Source organism: Protomyctophum parallelum (genome assembly GCF_964188405.1).
Source record: "Protomyctophum parallelum genome assembly, chromosome: 6".
Classification (NCBI taxonomy): domain Eukaryota; kingdom Metazoa; phylum Chordata; class Actinopteri; order Myctophiformes; family Myctophidae; genus Protomyctophum; species Protomyctophum parallelum.
Window position 1 is genome coordinate 17,910,287 of NC_139701.1, and position 13,739 is coordinate 17,924,025.

The 13,739-nt window shown below is 42.2% G+C and overlaps 3 protein-coding genes across 3 annotated transcripts; all 3 read right to left on the reverse strand.

Moving 5' to 3' along the window:
- Positions 1-1,741: 1,741 nt before the first annotated feature.
- Positions 1,742-3,100, reverse strand: LOC310859888 (tubulin alpha-1B chain-like; the record flags this gene model as incomplete). Its single annotated transcript, XM_083766655.1, has 1 exon — positions 1,742-3,100. The coding sequence occupies one exon, from the start codon at positions 3,098-3,100 to the stop codon at positions 1,742-1,744; it is 1,359 nt and encodes a 452-aa protein (XP_083622781.1).
- Positions 3,101-9,040: 5,940 nt separating this feature from the next.
- Positions 9,041-10,402, reverse strand: LOC310859889 (tubulin alpha chain-like; the record flags this gene model as incomplete). The annotated part of the gene is made up of 1 exon (XM_083766656.1): positions 9,041-10,402. One exon carries the CDS (start codon positions 10,400-10,402, stop codon positions 9,041-9,043), a length of 1,362 nt encoding a protein of 453 aa, XP_083622782.1.
- A 1,981-nt stretch (positions 10,403-12,383) lies between these two features.
- On the reverse strand, positions 12,384-13,739 carry LOC310859890 (tubulin alpha-1A chain-like; the record flags this gene model as incomplete). The annotated part of the gene is made up of 1 exon (XM_083766657.1): positions 12,384-13,739. One exon carries the CDS (start codon positions 13,737-13,739, stop codon positions 12,384-12,386), a length of 1,356 nt encoding a protein of 451 aa, XP_083622783.1.

Below are 13,739 nucleotides of genomic sequence, written 5' to 3' on the forward strand. Positions count from 1 at the left end.
TAAAAGACAGTGGGTAGTGTGCCAGCACACAACACCATGCGTTGATGCCATGTGTGCATATGTGCAAGCACCCAACACTATGTCCATACAAAAACACAATACAATATCTGTACATCTATATGACATCACAGGAACAGTACCAGTCTAGTCATGGCGTTGTGCTGTTGTTATGGTTAAAGCCATTGTCCTGAATGTCAGTAGCAAAGGCAGAGGGTCTCCTGATCAACGGGGCACAAGTAGAGAAAGTGAGCAGCTTCAAGTACCTCGGGATGCACATCACAGAAGCCCTGACTTTGAGAATGCACAGAGGCCGGGCAAAGAACTTAAGGTGAGACAGCATTCTCCACCACCTCAGGCAGCTGAGGAAATTCAAGGTCTCATGCACAGAAGGTGATGAAATCCTTAAACTCACCCACAACACAGTGCATTCCTGACCAGGGCCATCACCTGCATGGTATGGGAATAGGGCTCCGCTCCCAGGAACTGTGAGTGATGTGGTTGGCCGAGCACTCCAGGGAGCTCCCTCCCGTCCCTGTTGGACACTTATGACAGTGGGTGCTTGGGTAGGGCTAAGAGGATTATGAAGCTCCCAAGACTCAGACTGAAAAGTGCTTGATGTGTATGCACAGCCTGGAAGATTAAAACAAAAAAATTACTTGTCTGCAAATATCCATGTACATTTTGGCCAGACTGTTACTTGCACTAATGTATATATGCGTACTTAATGCATATATGCATATACCTTACCCCACGGCGCATTGTATTATTTAATAATAATCCCCCTAATTCTGCACACAATGCACATCCCGATTGCTGCTAAGATGTTTTTAAAGAGGGTTATGTGTATTTTTTTGTTTTGCATTTTTTAATTTGTATTTCTTATTTTATTTTTTATTTTATTTCAATACAGTCCAGTATTATCTTATTATAATAATTATCTTGTTTTATATTGTATTGCACTTGTTAACGGTTTATGCCACAAATATTTCACTGCTTGTACAGTTAGTGGCTAAACCCATCTTGATTCTTTTTCAGATACAATAAGACAGTATGTTACGTTTGGTTGGAATTTAATGTACATTATGCATTTTCTTCCGATGCACAATTAGTACTGCATTTATGTATTTTAGGTAAGATCCATCTTCTCTAGTTGAGCTGTGTTCTCCATCCCAAACTGTTTTTATTGGTCGAGATATGCACACGGCTTTGGGCATATGTTCCTGGAATATAGATATGGATGGGAAATGTATACAACAGCTTTATTAAGAGTGGGGACAACAGTATCTTGTTTAACTGTGACCTTATTTACTGTATAGCTTCTGATGCACTTTGGATTGTTTAAACAGTCAAACCATATAGTGAGAGCTTCGTCTAGTGGCTGTATCTCAAATATTTAAAGGAGATAGCTGTGTATGTGTGTGGGAACACCCGCGTTGTTACCTCTGCTTCATCATGCAACAACACGGGTGTTCCCACGTTGTTGCATGATGAAGCAGAGGTATTCCCTCTACTCTCGTTAGTTACATTTATCAATAATGTAGACATACTCATTTGTTGTTTACACTTGCTAGTTCATTTGAATGGTTGGACTAGTCTATGCCAGGTGACACTTTTATGTCAGGATAGTTTTGTGCAAAATTCTGGTGCCAGTTCGCTTACCCGCTAGCTGTCAGGAACTGATGTAACATAAAGATCTAGGCGGGTCTGTCAATAGGTAATTTTATTTTCCAGCTAAAATGTCTCAACTATCCTCTTCTCCATCATTCTCTGCATCACCCTCAGTGGAGTCCATTCCAACTTCCTCATAATCCTTCTCTAGGGCTGCCATGTCCTCTCTGGCCTCAGAGAACTCTCCCTCCTCCATACCCTCACCTACGTACCAATGCACAAAAGCACGCTTGGCGTACATCAGATCAAACTTGTGGTCAAGCCGAGCCCAGGCCTCGGCAATAGCAGTGGTGTTGCTCAACATGCACACAGCCCTCTGGACCTTGGCCAGATCTCCACCAGGTACTACGGTGGGAGGCTGGTAGTTGATGCCAACTTTAAAACCAGTTGGGCACCAGTCGACAAACTGGATTTTACGATTTGCCTTGATGGTGCTGATGGCAGCATTGACATCTTTGGGCACCACATCACCACGGTATAGAAGGCAGCAGGCCATGTACTTGCCGTGGCGGGGGTCACATTTTACCATTTGATTGACCGGTTCAAAGCAGGCATTGGTGATTTCTGCAACTGTGAGCTGCTCGTGATAAGCCTTCTCAGCAGAGATGACAGGGGCATAGGAAACCATGGGGAAATGGATACGGGGATATGGCACCAAGTTGGTCTGGAACTCTGTCAGATCAACATTAAGAGCACCATCAAAACGAAGAGAGGCTGTAATGGAGGACACAACCTGACTAACAAGCCTATTGAGGTTGGTGTAGGTAGGACGCTCAATATCAAGGTTCCTACGGCAGATATCATAGATGGCCTCATTATCCACCATGAAGGAACAGTCGGAGTGCTCTAAGGTGGTGTGGGTGGTCAGAATGGAGTTGTAAGGCTCCACCACTGCAGTGGACACCTGAGGAGCTGGGTAGATGGAGAACTCCAGCTTGGACTTCTTGCCGTAGTCAACAGACAGGCGTTCCATCAGCAAGGAGGTGAAACCAGCTCCAGTTCCACCTCCAAAGCTGCGGAAGATCAGGAAACCCTGAAGACCAGTACACTGATCAGACAGTTTGCGGATCCTGTCCGACACCAGGTCAATGATCTCCTTGCCAGTGGTATAGTGTCCACGGGCATAGTTGTTGGCAGCATCCTCTCTGCCGCTGATCAACTGCTCAGGATGAAACAATTGTCTGTAGGTCCCACTGCGCACCTCATCAATGACAGTAGGCTCCAGATCTACAAAAACAGATCTGGGGACGTATTTTCCAGCCCCAGTCTCAATGAAGAAAGTGTTGAAAGAATCGTCTCCTCCTCCAATGGTCTTGTCACTGGGCATTTGTCCATTGGGCTGGATCCCATGCTCCAGACAATAGAGCTCCCAGCAGGCATTGCCAACTTGGACACCAGCCTGTCCGATGTGGATGGAGATGCACTCACGCATCTTTGTATGATTCGGTCACGCTTGACCGGTACAGATCCTCTTCCAACTGGGTTCTTTCTGTCCGTCAGTCTCTTCTGTCTCGGTCTCTCTATCACTATGTCACCTAATATATTTGACTCTACTGCTGATTGTTCCTCTACATTTAGTGATCAAGGTTGCTGTTCACATTATGTAGAATGATTGAGCTGTTGTCCGACGTCATACACAACACAAACCATTGCCAGACAATGCTGATTTGCCCTTACTGGCCAGAATAGTGAGGAAAGTCATAGTAATTTGTGTGAACCCATAGTCTTATTGTATAGGCTATTTGTACAGCAGACAGTTGATTGCTACATAAGGTACATAAGGTGGGCCATTATTGGCCAAGCGCTCCCACCAACATGTGATTGGTTAGCCGATTTGCTCGTTTAATGTTTTGATGTTTAATTTACGTCATATTTAGCAGAATTCTGACGTAATTTCTCCGTTCATTGTCAATGGCAAATATTGAGACGGGCGGGAACAAGATTTAGCAGACATTTGAGCGGAATGCCCCTTTCATTGTCAATGGCAAATCTTGAGACGTGTGGGGACAAAAGCTGTTTATAGAAGGGGCTAGCGCCCCTTAAAAATGTCATCAGCATACTTTTTGCACCATCCCACCATGATGAATACCTGAAAATAAATAATAGACAAAGTTTAATTGCTAGTAGTTCAATTGCAAGGGCAATCGTCCCTCACCTGAGGGAGAACTAAAATGGCTTTTGAGAGGAGAGAACTACCATAGCACAGATCTTGGCACTAAGGAGAATGATAGAGTAGGTGAAAAAGGACAACTTGACTGTTGTACTAGCTGTTTCATCTACTTCAAAAAGGCATTTGACTCGATCCACAGGCACGATGGTGAAGGTCTACGGTGTCCCTCCCAACTTACTCTGGGCGATAGAGACCTTGTATTCAGGAACAAGGGTCAAGGTGGTGACCCCAGATGGCAACAGCGAGGAGTTTGACATCCGGGCTTGGGTAATGCAAGGGAACAAACACCCTGGCCCCTTTCCTCTTCATAGTCCTGGACTGTGCACTTAGGAAGGCCATCAGTGGACGAGAGCAGGATCTTGGCTTCACTCTAACACCCCCCCACCCCCTCCTGACAGTCCTGACAGACTTGGACTATGCAGACGACATCAGCCTGCTCTCCGACAACGTGGATGTTATAGGTTATCACCTACGTATAACATCTCACCAGAACATCCACGTCTGACTACAACAGGAGGCACTGTGCTGAAGGAAGTCAAGGACTTCAAGTACCTGGGCTCATGGGTCAACTCAACCGAGCAAGACCTCAAAGTGAGGAAGGCGCTTGCATGGAGGGCCCTGAACGGCATGACCAGTGTACCTCCCCCGTCAAATCAAACTCAGCTTCTTCTACGCAACGGTGAAGTCTGTTCTTCTATACAACAGTGAATGCTGGACCCTGAAGCCAACCCTGCAGAAGTCTCTTGACGGGTGCTACACCAGAGTGTTGCGTGCAGTATATTTGACGTATTCTCTTTGACATATCACATATGTGTGGACTGTGGAACAGTAATATAATAACCCATTTGCCATTTCTGGCATAATTCCCCCAAGCTGTACAATCACATCTCCACAAGCAAATGCTTTGGCAATTGCCTCCCAATTATCCCGTAGACTAATCCTCCTTAATTGGAAATTGGATAAGGCACCTTCTTTTCAACAATGGCTAAAAGAAGTTCTATGTCCTAGTGGACAGAGCCCCAAAAAACGTCCTGACTTGGAGTCCCTTTGTAGATTTTGTCGAAGACTTGTTTAAACTGTTAAACTTAATTAAACTGTTCCGGACTATGTTGGACTAGGGTACTGTTGTCTGAAAATGGAGATGTCCCTGTCTTAACTTGTTTTGACCTGTATCTCACTGCTTTGTTCCACCACTTTGTTCTGTTTTTGTTTTCCGAGCCTAAGGGGGGGGGGGGAGGTATATATGTTTATATAAATATATGTTTTGTATTGTATTTTGTATGTGTACATGTCATATGAAAAACTGTAAAATAAAGTTTATAAAAAAAGGAAATTCCTTGCAGATGATTATTTTTCTATATATTTCTATTAGTGTCAGAGTTTGGAAGTGCTCGTTATCAGTAAAGCAACGTCCTGCTGCCTCCTGCATTATGTGCAAATTCCAAAACTTAAAATAAATCACCTGCAAGGATCGTCTTGACATAACATATCTATATCTATCTATGCTCATAACATATCTACTGTGGATTTCTATGAAACAAACACTTTGCAGATATTAAGAGGATAATTCAAACTTTTTAATTTGGATGTTTGGATGAATGGGCTGTCAATGGGAGATTTCTATAGTTACCACCTTGCTGGCAAGATGGACGTGGTCTGCATATGGTCAATTGGGACTAAATAGAGGATTTCAATCCAGGAGTCCAGGACAGAAATCAAAGATCTCCAGTAGACTTGTGAGATAGTGTTATACTTGATGCGATCAAAAGCTTTATCCAAGTCCAGTGAGACCACCACCTCTCGCATTCCTCAGAAGGCGGTGAGTATAAAATGTTAATCAGATGCCTAATATTGAAGAAAAGGTGTCCACTCCTCATAAAGTCTGTTGATTCTGGGTATTGTCTAGACAGTTTGCCAAGAATTTGGCCAAGATACTGTATTACTTTTTAATCAGAATTTAGTAGGGAGATAGTGTGGTATAATGCAGGTTACAAGTATTACAGATGAGGATTTCTGCAGGGGGGGGGGAAGAGACAGGAAACTTTTTTCTTTCTCCATTCAGCCATCATATTTTTTTGTTTTTGTATCTTGTCAATAAACATTTAAAAAGTTACAATCTTTCCATTAAAATACATATTCAGTTGCTTTCATCTCCATGACAAAACGATAACAAAAAACTGCAGGGAATGCACATTTTCTATCTTCAAAATTCCCATTTCACTCATAGTGCACATAAAAAACGAAGTAACTAACAATGCTATTGATTAATTGAAAATGGTGGACCCTATTGTAAACAAGTGTAATGCTTTATGGTGTCGTCCACTCACAGTTAACAGTTTTTGTATTGAGTTGTACTTGAAATGTACTGTAAATGTAACTGTTAATAAATCAATCTGATTGTGTTCTATTGATTGTTTACTCTGCCTTAGCTTCCTGCTTCTACTATTCTGTACTAATTGATTGCCTGTATTATTATTGTTGCTTTGCATTGTTTTTAAATTTTCCTGCTTTGTGTGCTGTTTACTTTTTCTGTTTCCTTTTGTAAAGCACTTTGTAACGTTGTTTTGAAAGGTGCTTTCTTTTAAATCAATCAATCAAAAATGCTAATATTATCTGTTAAAAAATAATGATGCACATCCTGCATTTATAGCTAGTTCAGGCAGACAACTCAAGCTCAAGGCAGCACGCCTACCTGATCAGGTGACCAGGCACATGCACTACCTGATCAGGGCGGGCTATTTAAACTTCTCTGCCTACCTGCTTATTTGCCTCCTGGCTGTGCTGTTGTGCAACTGGTGCTGCTGTTGCTGCCTCTCTGCTGCTGTCCATTGCATCGCCTCGCTGTCTGCTGCTGACGATAATACCACCGCCTCCCTTGGGGTTCTTATCGTTCCCTGTAATTCTATATTATATGAATAAATTAATACATTAATAAATAAGAGTTATAAATAAGAAGAAATGCATAAATTGAGGGTTTTAGAACATCTTGCTGGAAATGACCAACAAATCTTTATCACAGACAAAAACACACCACACTGCAGTACAAAGGGAAATAATACGGTAAGTTTGCACTTACCGTATATAAAACTACCCATAAACAAATAAATATCACTTCAAGTTAAAGGTATATAGCTACTATATGTAACCTAATTGCCCTATGCTTACATAACAGAATATACTATACTGTGTGTGTGTGTGTGTGTGTGTGTGTGTGTGTGTGTGTGTGTGTGTGTGTGTGTGTGTGTGTGTGTGTGTGTGTGTGTGTATATATATATATATATATATATATATATATATATAGCAGTTATCAGCTTTTGTAAAAAAAAAAAAAAATCCTTGTTTACAAACTAACAATTTAGAGAAGTTATAGACACTATAGTATACATTTACCAAATCATTGATAACTCAGCAGAATGAGTAAGTGAAATCAGTCTGTACAAAATCCTTGAGAGAGAAGTAAATTGTCACACTGCCAACACTGAGAACACCCATGTGGGTAGTTTTATAAAGAAACCTATAGCTGACCATTATGGCTCATAGTTGAATATTACTCTCAGAGAAATAATTCCAGAAAAAAGAATAAACGTAAATGTGACCAACCGACAATTTGGGATAATGTGAACAAGATAAAAGGGAGAACGATAAAAAAAATCACACCTGTGTGAAGTGAGGGGCACTCAGACACTCTTATCATTGTACATCATCATGCATCATCTCATACTGGACATTCAGAATGCCTGTTTGCCTGTTGCCATCATATTTGGCGGACATCTGACCTAATTTCTCCTTTCATTGTCAATGGCAAATATTGAGACGTGTGGGGTCAAAAGCTGTAGGCTATATAGGAGGGGCTAGCGTCGCTCAAAAAAAACATTCATGTCTCGTTTTCACCCTCACATGGCATTACCTCCATAAAGGAGGTACAAGCCTAAGCAAGACATGTCATTCCCACTAGGAAGAAAATGTTGATGCTACCCAAACACCCATGAACCCCTAGCTCCCTCTGTATAGCATATATTTTAAATTATGATTGAAAAATGAATATGGCAACAATATTAACATCTGTTGATCGCAACAGATAGAATAAACAGATAATGGAGTATATAAAAAGAATGCTATCAAATTAACCAGGCCTCTCATAACCCAAACTAAAGCACTGTATTGAGAGGCAGAAAAATAACAAAATAGTGATACGAATGACAGCTTCGCCATTGATGTACACAGATAAAAGTGCCTGATTAGGGGCCCATTTAACTGAAGATGTGACAATCTAGTCTGTAAAGAACAGAAATGACATGGCATGATAAAGTGAGGTCTAGAAATAATAAATACCAGCCTGCACGACAAGGGGAAGGATGACATCTATAAGACCATTATGTGCCTGTAACAATCCATTTAAAAGCAAATAATAATAATAATAAAATGATAATGATGATAATAAAAGGCCAGCTCGGTAGGCCTATAGGTAAGCCAAATATATTATTAAAAATGGTTATCAACTAAGACTAAAAAAAAACTAACAAAAAACTAAAACTGAGTTCTATACTATGGGTGTATATATAATGTATAATTTGTTATTGTCCTTTTGAGGGCCTCTTATAGAGGGCCTCTCTAAAAGAGGTTACAAACATACCTTATTGTGTTGGGTATATTCTGTTATTAATTAACAATATAAAATAAAAAAGTGTTGCAGTAGCTGTTAAATATAATGTAAAATGTTACCTACTGTAGGTATATATATTACTTTGACTAAACGATACGAACAACATTCTGTTATCGTTTGTTTTTTGTAAATATTTAGTGGACTGACTCTGAGAGAGACCATTCATATTTTGTTTCCACTATTTATTATAATATTATTATTTACTTTTTTTAATTTATTCTCCCCATTAGATCAGTACAACTCCTTTATACTTTCACCTAGGTTGCAATCAAACTTTGTGAATTGTTATACATTTTGAAATATTAACCTTTTCTAACTTTATTATACTGGAAAGTTATGGAGAGGCAAATAACACCATAAACTGAGTTATATATGCACACACTTACATAGTAACTTCCAATATATGCAAGGGATCCTGGGCAGGGCAATGAGAGAGACATTAACTGGTCTTTGCCTGCTTAACTGGTGGTCAGTCTGGTGGTCGTCAGTCATCGGTCTATCAATAGGAAGTCATTTTCTAATTTTCCCTCTAAATGACTTTAAGTCTCGTCTCCTTCTCCTTCATCATCTTCTCCAGCATCCATGGACTCAAGTCCAACTTCCTCAAAATCCTTCTCTAGGGCTGCCATGTCCTCTCTGGCCTCAGAAAACTCTCCCTCCTCCATACCCTCACCTACGTACCAATGCACAAAAGCACGCTTGGCGTACATCAGATCAAACTTGTGGTCAAGCCGAGCCCAGGCCTCGGCAATAGCAGTGGTGTTGCTCAACATGCACACAGACCTCTGGACCTTGGCCAGATCTCCACCAGGTACTACGGTGGGGGGCTGGTAGTTGATGCCAACTTTGAAACCAGTTGGGCACCAGTCGACAAACAGAATTTTACGGTTGCCCTTGATGGTGCTGATGGCAGCATTGACATCTTTGGGCACCACATCACCACGGTATAGCATGCAGCAGGCCATGTACTTACCGTGGCGAGGGTCACATTTTACCATCTGATTGATTGGCTCAAAGCAGGCATTTGTGATTTCTGCAACTGTGAGCTGCTCGTGATAAGCCTTCTCAGAAGAGATGACAGGGGCATATGAAACCATGGGGAAATGGATACGGGGATATGGCACCAAGTTGGTCTGGAACTCTGTCAGATCAACATTAAGAGATCCATCAAAACGAAGGGCAGCTGTGATGGAAGACACGACTTGACCAATGAGCCTGTTGAGGTTGGTGTAGGTAGGATTCTCAATATCTAGGTTCCTACGGCAGATATCATAGATGGCCTCATTATCCAGCATGACAGTACAGTCAGAGTGCTCTAGGGTGGTGTGGGTGGTCAGAATGGAGTTGTAAGGCTCCACCACTGCAGTGGACAGCTGAGGAGCTGGGTATATGGAGAACTCGAGCTTAGATTTCTTGCCGTAGTCAACAGACATACGCTCCATCAGCAAGGAGGTGAAACCAGATCCAGTTCCACCTCCAAAGCTGCGGAAGATCAGGAAACCCTGAAGACCAGTACACCCATCAGCAATAAGACGGATCCTGTCTGACACCAGGTCGATGACCTCCTTGCCAATGGTGTAGTGTCCACGGGCATAGTTGTTGGCAGCATCCTCTTTGCCAGTTATCAGCTGCTCAGGATGGAACAACTCTTTGTAGGTCCCAGTGCGTACCTCATCAATGACAGTGGGCTCCAGGTCTAAAAAAACAGCCCTGGGGACATACTTCCCAGCCCCAGTCTCATAAAAGAAAGTGTTGAAAGAATCGTCTCCTCCTCCAATGGTCTTGTCACTGGGCATTTGCCCATTGGGCTGGATCCCATGCTCCAGGCAATGTAGCTCCCAACAGGCATTACCGACTTGGACACCAGCCTGTCCGACGTGGATGGAGATGCACTCACGCATAATTGTATGAAATTGTCAGGTGCTTGCTTGTCTGTCTCCTAATGTATTATCTCTCCTCTCCCTTGCTCTATATTAGCCTATTGTGGTAGAACTCAAAGTGAATGATTATTTTCATGCTACAACAGACCTTATGTAGGTTGAGCGGGTTGTGGTCTCTGACATCACACACAACACAAACCGTTGCTTAATGACACCAACTTGCATAGGTGTGTGAGTCCTGATAGACAAGCTGACCAAATCTGCTGCACATACGTATATAGACTTTGTCTGTTTCTCGGTACAGGTATTGTCAGGTATTTGTCATACATATGAAAACCAACCAAATGAATTGATTAATACCAAAATTCTATTCTTAGAAAAGCACACACACAGGCATTTGGGTGGCACAGTGGTATAAGTAGCTGCCCATGCAGTGCCCACCACTGTGGAGTTTGGGCATCCGCATCCACCGCGTTGCATTCAACTTTGTTAAGCATCTATACAAAGTTACAAACACAATTGCCCTGCGTTCATTCGGAGGAGTGGGTCATATTTGTCACTGCACGTACTCCTACAGGCTGGGCCGGCACCTGTCAGCACGGAGTGTTGGGCGGGCTGTGGGAGGAGAAGGACAGAGGCTCGCTTTGTCCTCCCGGTGGGGGCTCCTCACTGGCATATGAGCCAGTAGGATACAACAGCAGTGACAATGCAGATAAGGAATCAATTAATTGGCATAATGACTAAATTGGGGGGTTAAAAAAAAAAGGTGCACACTTGTCCTCCTAAGTGTTTGTTCTCCTAAGTGTTTGTTCTCCTATTTTTATGTATTATTATTATTATCTTTGTTTATTTAATAATCTAATTAATTGAAGGAAAGTCTTAACAAGAGTAATACTATATTTAAAATGATCACTTATCAGTAATAGGCATCGCATCCCACTGATTACAATGAGAGCTGTTTTGGAGTTTATCAATTATTTCTTATATAGTTTTGCCTTGGCAAAATTCAATTACGGTAATTAAAAATAAATATTACCATATTTGATCAGGAATGTGACAAGAAATCTTGAATTAAAGGCTTCAGGGGGTGAGTAATTGATATTAGGAGGATTTGTTGGGGTGTCTGTTCAGATCAAAAATGATTTCTACAAGATATGCACATTTTGAGACATCATCACTGAATTTTGAAGCTGGCTCTGTGTGATTTTCTTTTCTTTTTTTCTTTTTTTCGGAATGGAAAAAGACAGAATATTCATAACTGTTTAACACTGTTCGGCATGAAAGTCATCAAACCTAAGATGGCAAAGTAGAGCAGTGTGTTCTCCCACAGCAGAACAGAGAATAGAAGAGATGTGTTTGTAAAGGCCTCTTCTTATCTTGGCAAACGATAGTTAGAGTTTTCATGAATAAGTCCTTAACTTCTGACAATTCAGCAAAAACTTTTAATGGGGAATGACTGAGTCTGTTCATTTCATTTATTATTTTTTTCTATGATTTATCTTTGGTAATAATATTGGATTAATGTTTGGGAACGAACACACACACACACACACACACACACACTCCTATATAGATATATATAGATAGTTGTATGTTCCCGAAACCATGATTTAGCAGCCATGCAGCGACTCTGAGGACCTCTTGGGGGCACTTTTGATTTGTTTTTTGTAAATATTTAGTGGGCTGGCTCTAGTAGAGCAACTCACATTATTTTGATGTTTGGTTGGTTTGTTTATTTATTTGTTTATTCATTCATTCCCAAAAACACTGGATCAGTCCAGATTTTTTTCATGCTTTAACCTCCGTTGCATTCAGAATTTAAGGTTGATGCATGGTGAATGAAACTTTGAAATATTTAACTTAGTTTAGTTTTAGTTTAGTTTTTTTTGCTTCATACTGAATTATGAACATTGCAAAGCGCTTTGATGAATGCGCTATAGTAATGCACGTTTTCCCATTCAGGGTCTATCAATACGAAGTCCTTAATGAATGAATTAAATTACTAATCCTCTTCTCCTTCATCCTCTACATCACCCTCAGTGGAGTCCATTCCAACTTCCTCATAATCCTTCTCTAGGGCTGCCATGTCCTCTCTGGCCTCAGAGAACTCTCCCTCCTCCATACCCTCACCTACGTACCAATGCACAAAAGCACGCTTGGCGTACATCAGATCAAACTTGTGGTCAAGCCGAGCCCAGGCCTCGGCAATAGCAGTGGTGTTGCTCAACATGCACACAGCCCTCTGGACCTTGGCCAGATCTCCACCAGGTACTATGGTGGGAGGCTGGTAGTTGATGCCAACTTTGAAACCAGTTGGGCACCAGTCGACAAACATAATTTTACGGTTTGCCTTGATGGTGCTGATGGAAGCGTTGACATCTTTGGGCACCACATCGCCACGGAATAGAAGGCAGCAGGCCATGTACTTGCCGTGGCGAGGGTCACATTTTACCATCTGATTGACCGGTTCAAAGCAGGCATTGGTGATTTCCGCGACTGTGAGCTGCTCGTGATAAGCCTTCTCAGCAGAGATGACAGGGGCATAGGAAACCATGGGGAAATGGATACGGGGATATGGCACCAAGTTGGTCTGGAACTCTGTCAGATCAACATTAAGAGCACCATCAAAACGAAGAGAGGCTGTAATGGAGGACACAACTTGACCAATGAGCCTGTTGAGGTTGGTGTAGGTAGGACGCTCAATATCTAGGTTCCTACGGCAGATATCATAGATGGCCTCATTATCCACCATGAAGGAACAGTCGGAGTGCTCTAAGGTGGTGTGGGTGGTCAGAATGGAGTTGTAAGGCTCCACCACTGCAGTGGACACCTGAGGAGCTGGGTAGATGGAGAACTCCAGCTTGGACTTGTTGCCGTAGTCAACAGACAGGCGTTCCATCAGCAAGGAGGTGAAACCAGCTCCAGTTCCACCTCCAAAGCTGCGGAAGATCAGGAAACCCTGAAGACCAGTACACTGATCAGTCAGTTTGCGGATCCTATCCATCACCAGGTCAATGACCTCCTTGCCAATGGTGTAGTGTCCACGGGCATAGTTGTTGGCAGCATCCTCTTTGCCACTGATCAACTGCTCAGGATGGAACAATTGTCTGTAGGTCCCACTGCGCACCTCATCAATGACAGTAGGCTCCAGATCTACAAAAACTAATCTTGGTACATACTTTCCAGCCCCAGTTTCAACAAAGAAAGTGTTGAAAGAATCGTCTCCTCCTCCAATGGTCTTGTCACTGGGCATTTGTCCATTGGGCTGGATCCCATGCTCCAGACAATAGAGCTCCCAGCAGGCATTGCCAACTTGGACACCAGCCTGTCCGATGTGGATGGAGATGCACTCACGCAT